This window comes from Doryrhamphus excisus, linkage group LG1 (genome assembly GCF_037039965.1).
Source record: "Doryrhamphus excisus strain RoL-2023G ecotype Guam linkage group LG1, RoL_Dexc_Guam_v1.1, whole genome shotgun sequence".
In the NCBI taxonomy this organism is placed as follows: Eukaryota; Metazoa; Chordata; class Actinopteri; order Syngnathiformes; family Syngnathidae; genus Doryrhamphus; species Doryrhamphus excisus.
In genome coordinates, this window is record NC_136357.1 from 25,902,420 (window position 1) to 25,919,354 (window position 16,935).

Here is a 16,935-nt window from a genome sequence, read left to right on the forward strand (position 1 = left end):
TTTTTAAGAAGCGACTAGAAAAACGGTAGTCAAAGATCTTCTGTATGACAGGAGTGCTTTGCTGTTTTTAAGAACTTACTGCAAAAAACTAGTCAAAGATCCTCTATATGACAGGAGCGCTTTGCTGTTTTTCAGGACCAAGTGCAAAAACACTCGTCAAAGATCCTCTATATGACAGGAGCGATTTGCTTTTTTTAAAAACCTACTGCAAAAAACTAGTCAAAGATCCTCTATATGACAGGAGCACTTTGCTGTTTTTCAGGACAAACTCCACTAACGTTAGCGCTAATAACAGGCGCACTCTAATGCTTTTAAGAAGCGACTAGAAAAACGGTAGTCAAAGATCTTCTGTATGACAGGAGTGCTTTGCTGTTTTTAAGAACTTACTGCAAAAAACTAGTCAAGATCCTCTATATGACAAGAGCGCTTTGCTGTTTTTCAGGACCAAGTGCAAAAACACTCGTCAAAGATCCTCTATATGACAGGAGCGATTTGCTTTTTTTAAGAACTTACTGCAAAAAACTAGTCAAAGATCCTCGATATGACAGGAGCGCTTTGCTGTTTTTCAGGACCAACTGCAAAAACACTCGTCAAAGATCCTCTATATAAGAGGAGCAATTTGCTGTTTTTCAGGACCAACTGCAAAAACACTCGTCAAAGATCCTCTATATGACAGAAGTGCTTTGCTGTTTTTAAGAACTTACTGCAAAAAACTAGTCAAAGATCCTCGATATGACAGGAGCGCTTTGCTGTTTTTCAGGACCAACTGCAAAAACACTCGTCAAAGATCCTCTATATAAGAGGAGCAATTTGCTGTTTTTCAGGACCAACTGCAAAACCACTCGTCAAAGATCCTCTATATGACAGAAGTGCTTTGCTGTTTTTAAGAACTTAATGCAAAAAACTAGTCAAAGATCCTCTATATGACAGGAGCGCTTTGCTGTTTTTCAGGACCAACTGCAAAAACACTCGTCAAAGATCCTCTATATGACAGGAGTGCTTTGCTGTTTTTAAGAACTTAATGCAAAAAACTAGTCAAAGATCCTCTATATGACAGGAGCGCTTTGCTGTTTTTCAGGACCAACTGCAAAAACACTCGTCAAAGATCCTCTATATAACAGGAGCACTTTGCTGTTTTTCAGGACCAACTGCAAAAACACTCGTCAAAGATCCTCTATATGACAGGAGTGCTTTGCTGTTTTTAAGAACTTAATGCAAAAAACTAGTCAAAGAACCTCTATATGACAGGAGCACTTTGCTGTTTTTAAAAACCTACTGCAAAAAATAGTCAAAGATCCTCTATATGACAGGAGCACTTTGCTGTTTTTAAAAACCTACTGCAAAAAATAGTCAAAGATCCTCTATACGACAGGAGCACTTTGCTGTTTTTAAAAACCTACTGCAAAAAATAGTCAAAGATCCTCTATATGACAGGAGCACTTTGCTGTTTTTAAAAACCTACTGCAAAAAATAGTCAAAGATCCTCTATACGACAGGAGCACTTTGCTGTTTTTCAGGACAAACTCCACTAACGATTATTAAGGTTACAAAGTCTAATTTACACCCAACCATTAGCATGCTTTTGCAGCATTAGCATGCTGGAATATAGCATAATAGCTAGCAAAGATATAGCTATAGCTATAATGCTTTTAGCAAACATTGTGTGGCCGTTTGTGTCCAAATCTAAATGGCCGCCGCCGTTGCTCGGCGACCTCTCAGCAGAGCGTCGGCAGGCGGCCCGACATCAGACGAGCTGGAGCAGCGGCGCGGGTTACGATGTCCTTTCTCTGATGTGGAACGCGGCGGGGCGGCGACCCGCCAGACACTCTATGACTGACCCCCCTCCCTGCGCCCCACGTTAATGGCACTCACAGTCTCTGCAGTCCGGTGTAGAGCTCCATGTCCACGTCTCGTAGAGTCTGCAACCCCGTCCAGTTCTCGATGTGTCTGCAGAGGGAAAGGAAAGTCCAACGTTAGGAAGGAAGTAGCTCCATTTTGGATTATTGGAGCGATCGGAAGCGCCGTGGCGGGAAGCTCTGCCTCGCATTTGCCGAGAGGCAGCTTGTGGGCTTCACCTCTCACCGCAAACACCAGCACACTTTTTAGCGGTTAAATTCCCACCGCAGAGGCGGAATCTCTCGGTGATAAACGCTCTTCCAACCTAAATGCCACATTTCTAATCAATGCATCCATGGGGCTCCATCTTTGACACCACCCATGGCTGGAGACCACCACAACGTATCCCACTGGTTGTCCATCAGAAATGTTACCAACAAAACAAATCATGTTACCTCCCCAAATGCATCATGGAGCCTAAAATAACCTTAGACACAAACCAGAAAGCAATATGTGTATGCTCATCAAAGATCCTCTATATGCAAGGGGCACGCTGTTTTTAAGGACCTGTCACACAAAGAGAGATGGTAAAGATCCTCTATATACACACAACACGAGTGAAAGCACTCATCAAAGATCCTCTACATAACAGGAGCGCTCTAATGTTTTTAAGAAGCAACTAGAAAAACAGTAGTCAAAGATCCTCTATATGACAGTAGCGCTCTAATGTTTTCAAGAAGCAACTAGAAAAACGGTAGTCAAAGATCCTCGATATGACAGGAGCGCTTTGCTGTTTTTCAGGACCTACTGCAAAAAACTAGTCAAAGATCCTATATATGACAGGAGCGCTTTGCGGTTTTTAAAAACCTACTGCAAAAAAATTGTCAAAGATCATCTATATGACAGGAGCACTTTGCTGTTTTTCAGGACAAACTCCACTAATGCTAGTCAAAGATCCTCTATATAACAGGCGCACTCTAATGCTTTTAAGAAGCGACTAGAAAAACGATCCTCTATATGACAGGAGCGCTTTGCTGTTTTTCAGGACCAACTGCAAAAACAGTAGCCAAAGATCCTCTAAATGACAGGAGCACTTTGCTGTTTTTCAGGACCAACTGCAAAAACAGTAGCCAAAGATCCTCTATATGACAGGAGCGCTTTGCTGTTTTTCAGGACCAACTGCAAAAAACTAGTCAAAGATCCTCTATGTGACAGGAGCACTTTGCTGTTTTTCAGGACCAACTCCACAAACGCTAGTCAAAGATCCTCTATATAACAGACACGCTCTAATGTTTTTAAGAAGCCACTAGCAAAATGGTAGTCAAAGATCCTCTATATGACAGGAGTACTTTGCTGTTTTTAATAACTTACTGCAAAAAACTAGTCAAATATCCTCTATATGACAGGAGTGCTTTGCTGTTTTTCAGGACCAACTGCAAAAAACTAGTCAAAGATCCTCTATATGACAGGAGCGTTTTGCTGTTTTTAAGAACCTATTGCAAAAACCGTAGCCAAAGATCCTCTATATGACAGGAGCGCTTTGCTGTTTTTAAGAACCTATTGCAAAAACAGTAGCCAAAGATCCTCTATATGACAGGAGCACTTTGCTGTTTTTCAGGACCAACTCCACAAACGCTAGTCAAAGATCCTCTATATAACAGACACGCTCTAATGTTTTTAAGAAGCCACTAGCAAAACGGTAGTCAAATATCCTCTATATGACAGGAGTGCTTTGCTGTTTTTCAGGACCAACTGCAAAAAACTAGTCAAAGATCCTCTATATGACAGGAGCGTTTTGCTGTTTTTAAGAACCTCTTGCAAAAACAGTAGCCAAAGATCCTCTATATGACAGGAGCGTTTGCTGTTTTTAAGAACTTATTGCAAAAACAGTAGCCAAAGATCCTCTATATGACAGGAGCACTTTGCTGTTTTTCAGGACCAACTCCACAAACGCTAGTCAAAGATCCTCTATATAACAGACACGCTCTAATGTTTTTAAGAAGCCACTAGCAAAATGGTAGTCAAAGATCCTCTATATGACAGGAGTACTTTGCTGTTTTTAATAACTTACTGCAAAAAACTAGTCAAATATCCTCTATATGACAGGAGTGCTTTGCTGTTTTTCAGGACCAACTGCAAAAAACTAGTCAAAGATCCTCTATATGACAGGAGCGCTTTGCTGTTTTTAAGAACCTATTGCAAAAACAGTAGCCAAAGATCCTCTATATGACAGGAGCACTTTGCTGTTTTTCAGGACCAACTCCACAAACGCTAGTCAAAGATCCTCTATATAACAGACACGCTCTAATGTTTTTAAGAAGCCACTAGCAAAACGGTAGTCAAATATCCTCTATATGACAGGAGTGCTTTGCTGTTTTTCAGGACCAACTGCAAAAAACTAGTCAAAGATCCTCTATATGACAGGAGCGTTTTGCTGTTTTTAAGAACCTCTTGCAAAAACAGTAGCCAAAGATCCTCTATATGACAGGAGCGTTTGCTGTTTTTAAGAACTTATTGCAAAAACAGTAGCCAAAGATCCTCTATATGACAGGAGCACTTTGCTGTTTTTCAGGACCAACTCCACAAACGCTAGTCAAAGATCCTCTATATAACAGACACGCTCTAATGTTTTTAAGAAGCCACTAGCAAAACGGTAGTCAAAGATCCTCTATATGACAGGAGTACTTTGCTGTTTTTAATAACTTACTGCAAAAAACTAGTCAAATATCCTCTATATGACAGGAGTGCTTTGCTGTTTTTCAGGACCAACTGCAAAAAACTAGTCAAAGATCCTCTATATGACAGGAGCGTTTTGCTGTTTTTAAGAACCTCTTGCAAAAACAGTAGCCAAAGATCCTCTATATGACAGGAGCGTTTGCTGTTTTTAAGAACCTATTGCAAAAACAGTAGCCAAAGATCCTCTATATGACAGGAGCGCTTTGCTGTTTTTCAGGACCAACTCCACAAACGCTAGTCAAAGATCCTCTATATAACAGACACGCTCTAATGTTTTTAAGAAGTCACTAGAAAAACGGTAGTCAAAGATTCTCTATATGACAGGAGCGCTTTGCTGTTTTTCAGGACCAACTGCAAAAACACTTGTCAAAGATCCTCTATATGACAGGAGCGCTTTGCTGTTTTTCAGGACCAACTGCAAAAAACTAGTCAAAGATCCTCTATATGACAGGAGCGCTTTGCTGTTTTTAAGAACCTCTTGCAAAAACAGTAGCCAAAGATCCTCTATATGACAGGAGCACTTTGCTGTTTTTCAGGACCAACTCCACAAACGCTAGTCAAAGATCCTCCATATATATAACAGACACGCTCTAATGTTTTTAAGAAGCGACTCCAAAAACGGTAGTCACAGATCCTCTATATATGACAGGAGTGATTTGCTGTTTTTAAGAACTTACTGAAAAAAATAGTCAAATAGTCATCCTCTATATGACAGGAGTGCTTTGCTGTTTTTCAGGACCAATTGCAAAAACAGTGACAGGTCCTCTAAAAACATAACAGGGGCGCTGTGCTGTTTTGAACTCAAAGATCCTCTATACACCAACAGTGCTGTTCCTTCTTTCATGACCTGGAAATCATCATCATCAGGTTCCTTTGAGGAGTGCTTGGCAGTGGAGAGTGAGACCTCACACCAAAGGACATGTGACGCCTCCTTGGATGCAACCTGCTACACCAGCACCTGATGGAGGACAGCTCTGCGTACTCTTGTTGATAAATACTACAACATGATTGTACAAGTACAAGTCCATTATTAGCGGAACCAAAGGAATATTTCAGGTTCTATGGTGGTGGGGGGGGGGGTATATGATATAATAGTACGTAAAAAAGATGAAGCAATTAGCACCTTTTTTAGCACCATTTAGTGGCCGTTAATGTAATTCCCTCTGCTTTAGTCACACGCTGCACGTGTTGCCACGGCAACTCAGGAGAATACTGGGGGACACGCTCATGTAGTACTTTTTACATGTGAGTACTGTACTGTATGTGTAGAGTACAGCCTCGAATGCAAAGTACTGCTCGTAAAGTACTGTCATTGCAATGTTTAGTATTTGACTGGTGACTTCATGTACTGTATTTTTAGGATATATTTTTGGGATGTATAATTTATATTTGTTAATTAATTATTACATTTATTCATTTTTAAAAAATAAAATTATTCATCATAAATGGACTGGATAATGCAAATCACATTTTATTAGTACCAATATGACATTATTAATAATAATGTATGTATTTATGTTGCATTTAAAATATATTTATATTATTTTATTGTATATTTTTTTATTTTCACTATGATTATATATATTTTTTTAAATATTAAAGTCATCATTCATAGGATGGATCATGTAAATTCAAATATATTTATCATTCAAAATTATTAAATTGATTATTTGTAATATTGCATACGCAGTAAGGAGTATTTACAGTATATATGTATTTAAATTTGAAATATTGAAAATATTGGTTGTATATATCACCAATAAGTAACAGTGTTAGAGGAATGAAAAATCCCAACAATGGACACGGCTGCTCTGCTGGCACACGTTTTAATGTCACAAGGTCATGTGACAGACCATGTGACGCAAACCCAGGTTAGGCTACAGAAAAGGTCAAAGACAGACAAGAACATTCCGGCATTTTTGCTGACGTTTAAAACCCCACCGACAAACTCACAGGTGCCCCGCCCTCCCGATGATGACATCACTGTCCTCTGATGCTGCTGACTTCACACAGCAAAGTGACCAGAAACACTGAAGACTCGTGATTGATTCATGATGATTCAGCTGTACTGATTCACTGAATCGAATCAGTGACCTCATAGGAAACACAGCAGACTCGTGATGCTAGTTTGTCGAATCAGTGACTCAAATCAGCAGACGAACCAAAAACACAGCTGAATCATGAATTGATTTACTGACTCAAATCAAATGACTCACAAGAAACACAACGACTCACGATTCTGCTGTGTTGGTTCACAAACTCCAATCAGCAAACTCAACAGAAAATCTGCTAAGTCGTGAATCACTGACTCATTTCGGCAGACTTTCCGGAAAGACAGTGACTCATGATTCTGCTGTGTTGATTCGCTGTCTCGAATCAGATGACTCACAGGAAACACACAGTGACTCACAATTCTTGCTGTGTTGATGCGCTCATTGGAATCGGCAGACAAAACAGATCCGCAGCTGACTCACCATTCTAATGCAATGATTCACTGACTCGAATCAGCTGACTCACAGAAAACACCACTGATTCACGACTCATTTGATTCTGCTGTGTTGATTCACAGGCATAAGTCGACGCACTAACGGAAAAAAAAACATTGACACATGACTCATTTGACTCAGTTGCCTTGTGTTGAGTCAGCGGACTCGCCAGACTCATGACTCCTATCATTCTACAGTAATGATTCAGTGACTCAAATGAGTTGACTCTGATTCTGCTGTGTTGATTCACAGACTTGAATCAGCGGACTCACCGGAAACACCACCGACTCATGACTCCTATGATACTACTGTTTGATTCACTGACTTGAAACTCAACAGAAAGACAACTGACTCCTGATTTGGCTGTGTTGAGTCACTGACTTGAATCTATGGACTCACCGGAAACACCACCGACTCATGACTCCTATGATACTCCTGTTTGATTCACTGACTTGAAACTCAACAGAAAGACGACTGACTCCTGATTCGGCCGTATTGAGTCGCTGACTTGAATCAATGGACTCACCGAAAACACTACGACTCATGACTCCTATGATACTCCTGTTTGATTCACTGACTTGAAACTCAACAGAAAGACGACTGACTCCTGATTCGGCCGTGTTGAGTCACTGACTTGAATCAATGGACTCACCGGAAACACCACGACTCATGACTCCTATGATACTCCTGTTTGATTCACTGACTTGAAACTCAACAGAAAGACGACCGACTCCTGATTCGGCCGTGTTGAGTCGCTGACTTGAATCTATGGACTCACCGGAAACACCACGACTCATGACTCCTATGATACTCCTGTTTGATTCACTGACTTGAAACTCAACAGAAAGACGACCGACTCCTGATTCGACCGTGTTGAGTCGCTGACTTGAATCGATGGACTCACAGGAACCACCACCGACTCATGACTCCTATGATACTCCTGTTTGATTCACTGACTTGAAACTCAACAGAAAGACAACTGACTCCTGATTTGGCTGTGTTGAGTCACTGACTTGAATCTATGGACTCACCGGAAACACCACGACTCATGACTCCTATGATACTCCTGTTTGATTCACTGACTTGAAACTCAACAGAAAGACGACCGACTCCTGATTCGACCGTGTTGAGTCGCTGACTTGAATCTATGGACTCACCGGAAACACCACCGACTCATGACTCCTATGATACTCCTGTTTGATTCACTGACTTGAAACTCAACAGAAAGACAACTGACTCCTGATTCGGTCGTGTTGAGTCATTTAAAGTGTGCCATACTCAAAAGAACTGAGTTGCGGAGTCAAAGGACTGACTTTCTCGAGTGAGTCGGAGTGATTTGATCCCGGTACAACCATTTCAAGTGAAGATGTGTCGGAGTATGAGACTCCTTGATTATGTTGATTCCGGACTCCACAAACGCTAATTTCCACATTTCATTCCCGCCTGCGGGCTTCATTTGGGAGCTGATAGCGGCCATGTTTGTTGTGGCGAATTTTTTTTGTGTGTTGGAACACCCCGGTGAAATATTGCTATAATAGTGCTATATGAGGCGGCGTGTGGGTGGGGGGGGGGGGGGGGGTACAAAATGAAAAGAGAGACAGAACCTAATTCCCGCGTGCACTTCCTGTTTTCATGCGCCACTTTACGCTGCAATATCATTTAACGCCGTCTCCAATTTCATCTTTCATCTGGCCGCCGTCAACAAAAACAGCAACGAAGGAGGAAGGCGACGGCTCCCCGCGGACCGTGGGAATATGAATATGAATATGGACGCGTCGTGGAAGGAAATAAATAAAGAAATACGAAGAGGCGAAGGAACGACAAAAGACCAATCTCCTGTCCCGCCATTTCCCCAGACGCTCGGAGGGGCCGCCAAAACTCCACGGAGACGATGGACGAAAAGGACGGCGAGTGAGACAGGACGGTCCGACTGCTCCCATGTTCCAATGCAAGAATGCAAGAGGAAGCATCGCAACTTCATAAACAATCTTCAGTCAAAACAGACTTATAGATATGTACACTATAGCAACACATACTGTATACTGTATACTGTATACTGTATACTGTATACTGTACACTGGCATGTATACTCTACTATATACGTATCAACACAGACTATGTACTGGACTGCATACTGTACTGTATACACACATACTCTGTGTACTGCATACTGTACTGTACTGTATGTACTGCATACAGTACTGTATACGTAGAGATACTCCATGTACTGCATACAGTAGTGTATACCTACAGATACTCCATATACGGCATACAGTACTGTATACCTACAGATACTCCATGTACTGCATACCTACAGATACTCCATGTACTGCATACCTACAGATACTCTGTGTACTGCATACAGTAGTGTATACCTACAGATACTCTGTGTACTGCATACAGTATTGTATAGCTACACATACTCCATGTACAGCATAAAGTAGTGTATATGTAGAGATACTCTATGCACTGCATACAGTAGTGTATACCTACAGATACTCCATGTACTGCATACAGTACAGTATACTTACAGATACTCCATGTACTGTATACATACAGATACTCCATGTACTGCATAGAGTACAGTATACTTACAGATACTCCATGTACTGCATACAGTACTGTGTAGGTAGAGATACTCTATGTACCGCATACAGTAGTGTATACCTACAGATATTCCATGTACTGCATACAGTAGTGTATACGTGCCGATATTCCATGTACTGCATACAGTAGTGTATACGTGCCGATATTCCATGTACTGCATACAGTAGTGTATACGTGCCGATATTCCATGTACTGCATACAGTAGTGTATACGTGCCGATACTCCATGTACTGCACACAGTAGTGTATACGTGCAGATACTCCATGTACTGCACACAGTAGTGTATACGAGCAGATACTCCATGTACTGCATCCAGTAGTGTATACGAGCAGATACTCCATGTACTGCATCCAGTAGTGTATGTGTACAGATACTCCATGTACTGCATACAGTAGTGTATATGTACATATACTCCATGTACTGCATCCAGTAGTGTATGTGTACAGATACTCCATGTACTGCATACAGTAGTGTATATGTACATATACTCCATGTACTGCATCCAGTAGTGTATATGTACATATACTCCATGTACTGCATATGTACATATACTCCATGTACTGCATCCAGTAGTGTATATGTACATATACTCCATGTACTGCATCCAGTAGTGTATATGTACATATACTCCATGTACTGCATCCAGTACTGTTTATGTACAGATACTACATGTACTGCATACAGTAGTGTATATGTACAGATACTACATGTACTGCATATGTACATATACTCCATATACGGCATACAGTACTGTATACCTACAGATACTCCATGTACTGTATACCTACAGATACTCTGTGTACTGCATACAGTAGTGTATACCTACAGATACTCTGTGTACTGCATACAGTATTGTATACCTACACATACTCCATGTACAGCATAAAGTAGTGTATACCTACAGATACTCCATGTACTGCATACAGTACAGTATACTTACAGATACTCCATGTACTGTATACATACAGATACTCCATGTACTGCATACAGTACTGTGTAGGTAGAGATACTCTATGTACCGCATACAGTAGTGTATACCTACAGATACTCCATGTACTGCATACAGTGCAGTATACTTACAGATAATTTATGTACTGTATACGTGCCGATATTCCATGTACTGCATACAGTAGTGTATACGTGCCGATATTCCATGTACTGCATACAGTAGTGTATACGTGCCGATATTCCATGTACTGCATACAGTAGTGTATACGTGCCGATATTCCATGTACTGCATACAGTAGTGTATACGTGCAGATACTCCATGTACTGCACACAGTAGTGTATACGAGCAGATACTCCATGTACTGCATCCAGTAGTGTATACGAGCAGATACTCCATGTACTGCATACAGTAGTGTATACGAGCAGATACTCCATGTACTGCATCCAGTAGTGTATGTGTACAGATACTCCATGTACTGCATACAGTAGTGTATATGTACATATACTCCATGTACTGCATCCAGTAGTGTATATGTACATATACTCCATGTACTGCATATGTACATATACTCCATGTACTGCATCCAGTAGTGTATATGTACATATACTCCATGTACTGCATCCAGTAGTGTATATGTACATATACTCCATGTACTGCATCCAGTACTGTTTATGTACAGATACTACATGTACTGCATACAGTAGTGTATATGTACAGATACTACATGTACTGCATATGTACATATACTCCATGTACTGCATCCAGTACTGTATATGTACATATACTCCATGTACTGCATCCAGTACTGTATATGTACATATACTCCATGTACTGCAGGTACAGTGGATCCATTTGGCCATCAAGGCCCCACCATGTACCATAATAAAATATAAAGTATATAATATATATTATGTATACTATTAAAAAAGTATCTAAATAAATACATCATGGATGGTGTCGCGAGGGAACAACGGCAATGGAAGAGAGAAGGAGAGGCTAGTGGAGCTGAATCTCATCCAACATTATGAGACTTTAGTTGCAAATGTTGATCCAAAATCGTAGGAGAAGGTCAGCGTCGGCTAATTTGCCAGGATGCTAACGTGTTCCAATCGGTACACGGCTAGCCGTTCCAGCTAAGCTAAATAGAATATGATCTACGTGATGATGATGATGATGATGATGATGATGATGATGATACGACGTGTTGTCGTTCACACGCGTGTCCTCGCCGTGGGCCCTCCAACTGGCCCAGGCCTGAACTGGGTGGCGAGGTGCCGGAGGAGCAAACAGGAACAGACTCCATCCCGACCACGACCATCTGTTGTGGTGACGATGCCCACGGCGACGCCTCCACGCGCACGCCGTGACTGACAGAACGCGACAAACAAGCACGGCAGGAGCGTACATCACAGCAGATCATAGCAAGGGCCAAGACACCACGCTGATGCTCTGGAGATACTCTCTCGATACTCTAAAGATACTCTGTAGCCTTCTTTAATGGCCAGCAGCACTCCAAGCATGGACAAGTACTACGATCTTCTGGGGCTATACAGTATAGTATATATAGTATATAGTATACAGTATATACAGTACATATACAGCAAATGGGATGTCCGATAATTATCGGCCTGATATCAACATACAAATGTGATAAGTACTGTATACGTAGAGATACTCTATGTACTGTATACATACAGCTACTCCATGTACTGCATACAGTACTCTATACTTAGATACTCCATGTACTGCATACAGATACTCCATGTACTGCATACAGTGCTCTATACTTACAGCTACTCCATGTACTGCATACAGTGCTCTATACTTACAGCTACTCCATGTACTGCATACAGTGCTCTATACTTACAGCTACTCCATGTACTGCATACAGTGCTCTATACTTACAGATACTCCATGTACTGCATAGAGTACACTATACATACAGATACTCCATGTACTGCATACAGTACACTATACATACAGATACTCCATGTACTGCATACAGTACACTATACATACAGATACTCCATGTACTACATACAGTGCTGTATACGTCCAGATACTCCATGTACTGCATACAGTACTCTATACGTACAGATACTCCATGTACTGCATACAGTACTGTATACATACAGATACTCCATGTACTACATACAGTGCTGTATACGTACAGATACTCTATGTACTGCATACAGTACACTATACGTACAGATACTCCATGTACTGCATACAGTACTCCATACTTAGATAGTCCATGTACTGCATACAGTGCTCTATACTTACAGATACTCCATGTACTGCATACAGTGCTCTATACTTACAGATACTCCATGTACTGCATACAGTACACTATACGTACAGATACTCCATGTACTACATACAGTGCTGTATACGTCCAGATACTCCATGTACTGCATAGAGTACACTATACATACAGATACTCCATGTACTGCATAGAGTACACTATACATACAGATACTCCATGTACTGCATACAGTACACTATACATACAGATACTCCATGTACTACATACAGTGCTGTATACGTCCAGATACTCCATGTACTACATACAGTGCTGTATACGTCCAGATACTCCATGTACTGCATACAGTACTCTATACTTACAGATACTCCATGTACTGCATACAGTACTGTATACATACAGATACTCCATGTACTGCATACAGTACACTATACATACAGATACTCCATGTACTACATACAGTGCTGTATACGTACAGATACTCTATGTACTGCATACAGTACACTATACGTACAGATACTCCATGTACTGCATACAGTACTCTATACTTACAGATACTCCATGTACTGCACACAGTACACTATACGTACAGATACTCCATGTACTGCACACAGTACACTATACGTACAGATACTCCATGTACTGCACACAGTACTCTATACTTACAGATACTCCATGTACTGCACACAGTACACTATACGTACAGATACTCCATGTACTGCATACAGTACTCTATACTTACAGATACTCCATGTACTGCATACAGTACTCTATACTTACAGATACTCCATGTACTGCATACAGTACTCTATACTTACAGATACTCCATGTACTACATACAGTGCTGTATACGTACAGATACTCCATGTACTACATACAGTGCTGTATACGTACAGATACTCTATGTACTGCATACAGTACACTATACATACAGATACTCCATGTACTGCATACAGTGCTGTATACATACAGATACTCCATGTACTGCATACAGTGCTGTATACGTACAGATACTCTATGTACTGCATACAGTGCTGTATACGTACAGATACTCTATGTACTGCATACAGTGCTGTATACGTACAGATACTCTATGTACTGCATACAGTGCTGTATACGTACAGATACTCTATGTACTGCATACAGTGCTGTATACGTACAGATACTCCATGTACTGCACACAGTACACTATACATACAGATACTCCATGTACTGCGCACAGTATACTATATGTACAGATACTCCATGTACTGCATACAGTACTCTATACTTACAGATACTCCATGTACTGCATACAGTACACTATACATACAGATACTCCATGTACTGCATACAGTACTCTATACTTACAGATACTCCATGTACTGCATACAGTACACTATACATACAGATACTTCATGTACTGCATACAGTACACTATACATACAGATACTCCATGTACGACATACAGTGCTGTATACGTCCAGATACTCCATGTACTACATACAGTGCTGTATACGTCCAGATACTCCATGTACTACATACAGTGCTGTATACGTCCAGATACTCCATGTACTACATACAGTGCTGTATACGTCCAGATACTCCATGTACTACATACAGTGCTGTATACGTCCAGATACTCTATGTACTGCATACAGTACACTATACGTACAGATACTCTATGTACTGCATACAGTACACTATACGTACAGATACTCCATGTACTGCATACAGTACACTATACATACAGATACTCCATGTACTACATACAGTGCTGTATACGTACAGATACTCTATGTACTGCATACAGTGCTGTATATGTACAGATACTCCATGTACTGCATACAGTACACTATACGTACAGATACTCCATGTACTACATACAGTGCTGTATACGTCCAGATACTCTATGTACTTCATACAGTACACTATACGTCCAGATACTCCATGTACTGCATACAGTACACTATACATACAGATACTCCATGTACTGCATACAGTACACTATACATACAGATACTGCATGTACTACATACAGTGCTGTATACGTCCAGATACTCCATGTACTACATACAGTGCTGTATACGTCCAGATACTCTATGTACTGCATACAGTACACTATACGTACAGATACTCCATGTACTGCATACGGTACACTATACATACAGATACTCCATGTACTACATACAGTGCTGTATACGTACAGATACTCTATGTACTGCATACAGTACACTATACATACAGATACTCCATGTACTGCATACAGTACACTATACGTACAGATACTCCATGTACTGCATACAGTGCTGTATACGTCCAGATACTCCATGTACTACATACAGTGCTGTATACGTCCAGATACTCTATGTACTGCATACAGTACACTATACGTACAGATACTCTATGTACTGCATACAGTACACTATACGTACAGATACTCCATGTACTGCATACAGTACACTATACATACAGATACTCCATGTACTACATACAGTGCTGTATACGTACAGATACTCTATGTACTGCATACAGTGCTGTATATGTACAGATACTCCATGTACTGCATACAGTACACTATACGTACAGATACTCCATGTACTACATACAGTGCTGTATACGTCCAGATACTCTATGTACTTCATACAGTACACTATACGTCCAGATACTCCATGTACTGCATACAGTACACTATACATACAGATACTCCATGTACTGCATACAGTACACTATACATACAGATACTGCATGTACTACATACAGTGCTGTATACGTCCAGATACTCCATGTACTACATACAGTGCTGTATACGTCCAGATACTCTATGTACTGCATACAGTACACTATACGTACAGATACTCCATGTACTGCATACGGTACACTATACATACAGATACTCCATGTACTACATACAGTGCTGTATACGTACAGATACTCTATGTACTGCATACAGTACACTATACATACAGATACTCCATGTACTGCATACAGTACACTATACGTACAGATACTCCATGTACTGCATACAGAAATGATGTGTTCCATATATCGGTATCGATATCAGCTGATATCGGGATGAGCGGGAAACTGATTATTGGACAATATGGCCGTATCGTATAGCATGGCATCATTCATAGTTAACTCATAATTAATGGCAGTTAATCGCTGTTGTTTTTAACTCCTCTTGTTATTGATGCTTTTTTTACGGCCTAGAAAGGAACGAGAAGGACCAACCTGTAGCTGAAACCACGCCCTCTTTCCCTCCCGTCCAATCGTTGACTGCGTCCATATTTTCCCCGTCCCGCGACAAAAATGTCGGCGTGATTTACGACTTTATTGGAATGATGTACAACGCCGGCGCCGCCACCGTAATGGGAGAATGTTTAATAAAACACAATGTGTGCGGATATCGATCTACCTTCCGCATCGCCATCCCGGCCATGCGTCAGCCACGACATTCCGGAGGACGGACGCGGCCGCCAAGTCGCACTCGCCGTGATTGAAGCGTCTGACATCGATCAGACGACGCGCTTCTCTCGCCACGGGGACCCTCGTCGGCAGGAAGGCGGATCCACGCTCCGCCATCCCTTCCAACTTCATTGGGAATCCTTCTGCCGCTCCGCACCGCAGGTGGCTTGTCAAGGCAAACACAACAGAAAATTCCAGCCAATGGCGGCTTTCCTGGCAGGAACGCTCGTGGTTGGCCGCCAGCCTTCATTAAAAATGGATTCCAATTAACGCTTGTTTGTTGTTCCCTGCTTCTGAGGCCACCGGAGCTTCTCGCCAAAAGTTGTCTACACAACTTTTAGCAATCAGGTGACCACCAGCTGACCTGTGATTGGTCGACTGGAAGACGGCGTACATCCGCTCCAGACTGGATTGGAATATTTGGTGCGGTGGGGAAACGGGCAAGTTAAAGATGGAGGAACCTACAGGATGTGATCCTCGTGGCGACAGGAAGAAGAATTGGCGTTTGAGGAAAATATTGCAGTGGTACACGAAAAAAGAAAAAAAAAGTGTTAAATTTTACAAAAAATTTGTATACTATATTCCAGAAAAATAATAAATTTTAATTAAAT

The 16,935-nt window shown here is 41.1% G+C and overlaps 1 protein-coding gene across 2 annotated transcripts in view; it reads right to left on the minus strand.

Moving 5' to 3' along the window:
- ntrk3b (neurotrophic tyrosine kinase, receptor, type 3b) overlaps nt 1-16,935 on the minus strand; it is a 273,184-nt gene that overhangs the window by 224,014 nt on the left and 32,235 nt on the right. For both annotated transcript variants that reach the window (XM_078792754.1, XM_078792752.1), the window contains exon 2: nt 1,873-1,947. In XM_078792754.1, the coding sequence (XP_078648880.1) occupies nt 1,873-1,947 (75 nt within the window). The remainder of the gene's footprint in view (nt 1-1,872; nt 1,948-16,935) is intronic.